The sequence below is a fragment of the Pygoscelis adeliae genome, unplaced genomic scaffold (assembly GCF_000699105.1).
Source record: "Pygoscelis adeliae isolate BGI_AS28 unplaced genomic scaffold, ASM69910v1 Scaffold60, whole genome shotgun sequence".
Classification (NCBI taxonomy): Eukaryota; Metazoa; Chordata; class Aves; order Sphenisciformes; family Spheniscidae; genus Pygoscelis; species Pygoscelis adeliae.
Window position 1 is genome coordinate 1,999,580 of NW_008823954.1, and position 5,547 is coordinate 2,005,126.

Below are 5,547 nucleotides of genomic sequence, written 5' to 3' on the forward strand. Positions count from 1 at the left end.
GAGCTTTCTGCTACAGTTAGAGAGAAAGAACCAAAGCATTAAACACTACAGTCCACCAGATCCCCATTTCAGAAGATCAGAGCTGTTAGTTAATAGCCTGAGACCACTTCAATGAAACTCACTCTCCTGCTCTTGAAACATATTACCACAGTATGCTATTAGATAACGTCTATGTTTCCTGTAATATGTTCAGTATGAGATAGCTTCACTTAATTGAAGAAATTAAAACCTAAGGCCACGCAGAGAAACTGATTTGAATTGCTTGAGTTTTAGTCCAAGATTAGTGGGAAGGACTTAACTCCAGCCCTGCCAGCACTGACTAGATCTGCATTTCTGCCAATAGGAAACCATAAATGGGGTAAATCAGTAAGTAAGCTTCTCTTCTTTCATGCTACAGGGAGCCAAAGATACCTACTTCCATCAAATTCAGCAAGTTGGGACACAACACAATTTAGTTCTGTTCCATTTCAAAGGAAACGTATATACTGTCCCTTCACAATAGAGCTGGAATAAGCTGTAGTGGAATAAAGTGATGCACAGGGTAGTATAGCTGACCCTTCTGCAGCCTGTTATCCCATGAAACAGGGAAATCACAACAGGAGTAGTCAGGGAATGTAGCTGTACTCATCAACGACTGAAATCAAACAGCAACTCTCTCAAAAATGCCCTTTTGGTTTTTGAAAAAGCATTACAGAAAAGAATGGGTCTTCTTACAAAAATACTCTATACAGGCCGTAAAATCTTCAGATTTGCATTTTCTCTAGACTGTAACTTACACCACAGGACCCTCACGTTTCAATTAGCTAATCAATTCAGAAACAAGGGTACCTGTCCTACAGAAACACCAGCAGAGCTATGGAAATTCTTTGGTTTCAAAGACTTTTTTTTCCTTCCTTTATGAGAAACAAGACCATAGTACAGGACAGAGCTGTGTGCTGCATGTCAGATCAAGGTACTTTAGTTTGATTCTACTCCCACATTTGGGAAGAGAGGAGGGCCATGGGCAATTTGGAATTTCAGTATAAATCTTTTTAAAAAATTATTAAATAATTGCTCATGTGCACAGTTTTGTCTACAGTCTTAATTATTACATTATTAATTATTACAACTATTACATTCTACAACATTTTCTTTTTTTGCAATATGTTGTTTAACAAACAAAGTACTGTAGGTCAAACCAAGTCTTTAAAAAAAAAAAAATCAGGTCAGAGCAAATTGCTGCCGTACCAAGCCTCTGGAAACTATTTTAACTCCTAGAAACTTTGTAGAAAATGTTCAACTCCTAATGGCTGATGGTGGTGATTTGGCTTAGAAGGACAGCATGAGTACTAATTACCCTACTAATTAAAGACTACTGAACAGACTGCTCTATTGCTCTGCGATTAGCCCTTCTTACTGCCATAAGAGTCCTTTCTCTTCCTTAGGTCAGCCTGGCAGAAAACCTGCCGAGTAATGGGAAGTTTCCTAGGCTAATTTAAAGAAGATATATGCTTGATGCTCTTCAGCAAAACCCACAGCTGAACAGAAAGCAGACTCATCTAGGCTTTCAAATTGATGAGAATAGGAGATTTTCTGGGCACATGTAAGCACACCGTTGATCTTTGGGAGGAGGAAAATGAAAGAGGTAGGCTAGGAACTTCAGTTTCATGCTTGTAGAGGTGAGGAACAAAACCACTCCTCAAACAACAATCCTGACAGTCTGGAAACTTCTCTTCTGACTCCACCCACCGTACCTAACACACACATCGTTCAATAGTAGTTATTCACAGAGAAGTTTGCTAAGAATCAAGTTACTGTGCACACAGCAAAGTGAAATTAGAAAATTGTGAAAGGAAATCAGCAGGTTAGGGTGATCAACTGATTACACTACAATTGAAATAAATCTTGAGCCTCAGAAAATCGTGTAATCAGGCAACTCCCTGGAAGTCAGGGCTTTCCTGAAAACCAGCCAAGTAGAAATACAGAAATTGTAGAAGGGCTCATTGAATTTTCGATCTTCTTAGATACAAACACAGCTGTGTATTCTAAAATGTTATCCCACCACTAGGATAAACCAGTTATCTAGAGAGGGCAATCCACCACATCAGACTTGCAAGGAGGGGTGGTATAAGAATGACAAAAACGCATACATTTTCTTTGTATTTAGGTGGGAAAGAGACTACTTAACCATTCAAGAAAAATACTTTAATGCTGACAGGAGTGCTGCTTTAGTCTTTATTGGGCCCAAAATTAAAATGAAAATTTAAATGAAAGCTGGGGTTCTACAAAAAGCCCCAAGCAGCTGCAAGGACACCCAAAAGGCTCTGAATCCTGCCCTACAGGCTGGACTGAACTGTATCACCATCGCTTCTATTGTAAACATGTGAACATATTCATGTATTATCATATATTCATGTATCATCCAGTATATCGTACTGGACTGCTGTAGAATAACTGAGGGCTCAGAGATTGCTTGCTTGACCTACTTGGATAGTTTTGGTGATTTTCATGGCTGGATTTACTGTCCCCATAGTTGGGCTGATAGCAGCTGGAGCGCTCCTTTTTAAGCTGATCTTCTCTCTGGCATCCACCACTTTGGTCACCTTTTCAGCAGCAACACTTTGCTGCTTACGGGAATTCAACATCTCTCGAGCATCCTGCACCTTCCCTTTGATTTTGAACCGAGCGTCCTTTTGAACCAGTTTTTCACGGGCATCTTTAACCCCCAGTTTGTGTCGGGCATCAGTGAGTCCTATCTTCTGTCGGGCATCAAATGTCCGCTGGAAGCTGACAGCTGGTGATGATCTATTTAGAAGATTTTGCTGGATCCCAATGCGAGATCTTACACCTCCAAACACTGGCCTTGTGTTAAGCCTGGGAAAAAAAAAAACCACAGTTTCAGATATTATAAGATGTGATACAGTATCAATAAAAGTATTTGTGTTGCTGCAAACAAAAGCTCATTATTACTGCACAGAAATCCACTCAGGTTAGATGTCCAAATACAACAGTAGAGCTCCTAAGCTGTTTTATGCTGGATTTTACTTTCTACATAAACAGCTAAGGAACTGATTTCCAAAATCCATCCTTAAGCTCACATTTACAAACTTAAGTAAAGGGTCTGACTTCAGCTGTGCTAAGTACATGCTACACTTAAACAAAATTCATCAACAACTTAGGTACTTTAGGAAAACCTCTGAAGACAAAGAAACAGGCTTTCTAGCTTTAGGACTCAGCAGGTCTGCTAAACCATCTTTTGTAATACAATAACATGTCCTGATAAAAAGGAAACATGTAACTACACATGATTTCAAGAATTCTGGGCAACAAGTTCAGATTTGTGGGAGTGTAGAGGCTTGGATTTTGGGATGTACAACCACCAGTACCAATCTCAGTTCAAAGCCACCAGTTTCAAGGTTGATTGTAGGGTTCTACAATCTTAACATTATTTACAGTCATGTATTTTCAGTGGAGAGATCTGTAAAAAAAAAAAAACCAGAGATGAAAGACTGAACCTCCACTTCTGCCTCTCTCATTCTTGTGTCCAGACAACTGGAGAGCTAGGACTGGGGCCCTGTTTTGTTACCTAGCTAAGAATCCTATGGCTGGTCTCTCATACAGCCAAAGCACACTAGCTAGAAGAAACAGGAGTATTACGATCATTTATTAAAATATATCCAGAATAATACAGAAGACTAACAGTACCCATAAAGCAACAGCCACAGAACAAGACTTCCCTTGCAATTTTAAAAAGCATTAATTTAGCTATGTTGAAAGCATTCAGTTAGAGTGCTGCAGAAGGGCTTGATGAGTGGTTCTTTTTAATGAGCATAAAAGAGGTCAAAGTAAAACCAGAAATATATGTATCAGCATTTAAGCCAGAATTAGTTAAAACTGTTAATGACATGAACTAATGAAATTGGTTAGGAAACTCTGTACTGAAGATTACACCGTCTCTGAAGACTTTTGTTTATCCTAATAAGCAACTCTCTTCCGTAGAGAATTGCTTACCCTACAACAGCATTAACTGTTTAGGCATTTTGTGCCACAGCACCTGAAATAAAAGGGAACCTTAAACATCTAATTAACTTTCCAGAACTCCAAGTTCTGGCTTGAATATTTTGTGGATTGGTACATTTTATAGGTGAAGATTTTTCTGTTATTTCATCTAGGCTACTGAACAGCATGGATATAATGATTTAAGTTTATTCAGTTTATCCAGCCTTCACAAAGTCAAGTTAGCTGCCTCAGAAATCTTATGAAGTGAGCTAAACATGACAAACAAGAAATGCAAGGCACAAAAAGTCTTACAGTGCTGCAGAAGGATTATTGTTCAGCAAATAAAAGCAAGAAGAATTTCTGGAAGAAACGGGAGTTAAGGAGGGATTTGAAAAAGGAGAAAGGAGGTGCTTGGCATATTAAGCAGCATAAGACTGTTCCAAATACGCAGGATAACATGAATGAAAGCGCAAAGCCAAGGCCTTGTCTAGACTAGGATGTAAATATGTGTTTCAATGTTTTGCTAGTATATGTTAGCAGATAACTTTCAAAATACTACTCTAGACATGTAAGTGTAGACATTCAGAGTGAAAACCTAAGATTCCCCAATGACCATTAAATTAAACAAACAAGAAAACAACAAAAAAAAAGGAGCACACTTAGCTAACACAGATGGGGAGAAATCTATGGACAAGATCTTCAGAAGCATCAAGTGCCTATGGCAAAAACGAAGATGAAAAGCCACCAAAGGAGAAGGCAAATAAGAACTGCCAACAGCTGCACTAGAGTAAACGGCCCAGCCTGCACTGGAGATGTCTGCCATACAAAGCAGGAATCTAATCTTGTAGCTAATATGTAACACACTCCACAGCCACACAAGCATTTCAAACAATCTGCTGGAGTCTAATTAACTATGCTACAAAGACTACAGTTTCCAAGGGCCAGGCAGCAGTTTTGATGAAGCCATGGCAGCCTGAAGCCTCGCCTGTGCGGATCCCCATCAGCTTTGCCAGTTACAGCTCCCCGTGGCACAACTACACCTCCCACGGCTATCCCACAATGCACCGTGCCACTCATCAACGCTCCCCTTCTGGGAGATTCTGGGGGACCGGGCATCCCCAGGGCCCTGCCTGACGAAGAGCTGCAGCTCCTGCTGCAGACACAGGGCAGCTCGGATGCCGAGGGGGCTCGGGGGCGCCGAGGCCCCGCGGATCCCGGCTTGGGGAGCGCCACTGGGTTAATCGGCGGGGAGAAGCAGGAAGTACAGGTCGGAGGCACTAGCGAAGCCGCGGGCTGTGCCAGACATCTCGGGAGGAACGAGAAGGGCCCGAAAAGGGAAGGGGAGAAGCAGGAGGTAGCGGGGAAGGCGCAGGTCGGAGGCACTAGTGAAGCGATGGGCTGTGACAGGCATCTCGGGAGGAACGAGAAGAGCCCGAGAAGGGAAGGGGCGAGGCGGCGGGTGGGCCTGCCCTGCCGGGGCTAGAGCCCACGGGGCACCGCCAGGCACAGCGGGGTGAGGTGCGGGGACAGACCCCCGCCCCGGCCCCAGCCCGCCCCCGCCCCGAGCGA

General features: G+C 42.3%; 1 protein-coding gene across 1 annotated transcript in view; it reads right to left on the bottom strand.

The window, feature by feature from the left end:
- Positions 1-5,547, bottom strand: part of POLDIP3 (polymerase (DNA-directed), delta interacting protein 3) — a 14,824-nt gene that overhangs the window by 9,018 nt on the left and 259 nt on the right. The window contains exon 2 of the mRNA XM_009322099.1: positions 2,466-2,853. Within this exon, the coding sequence (XP_009320374.1) occupies positions 2,466-2,853 (388 nt within the window). The remainder of the gene's footprint in view (positions 1-2,465; positions 2,854-5,547) is intronic.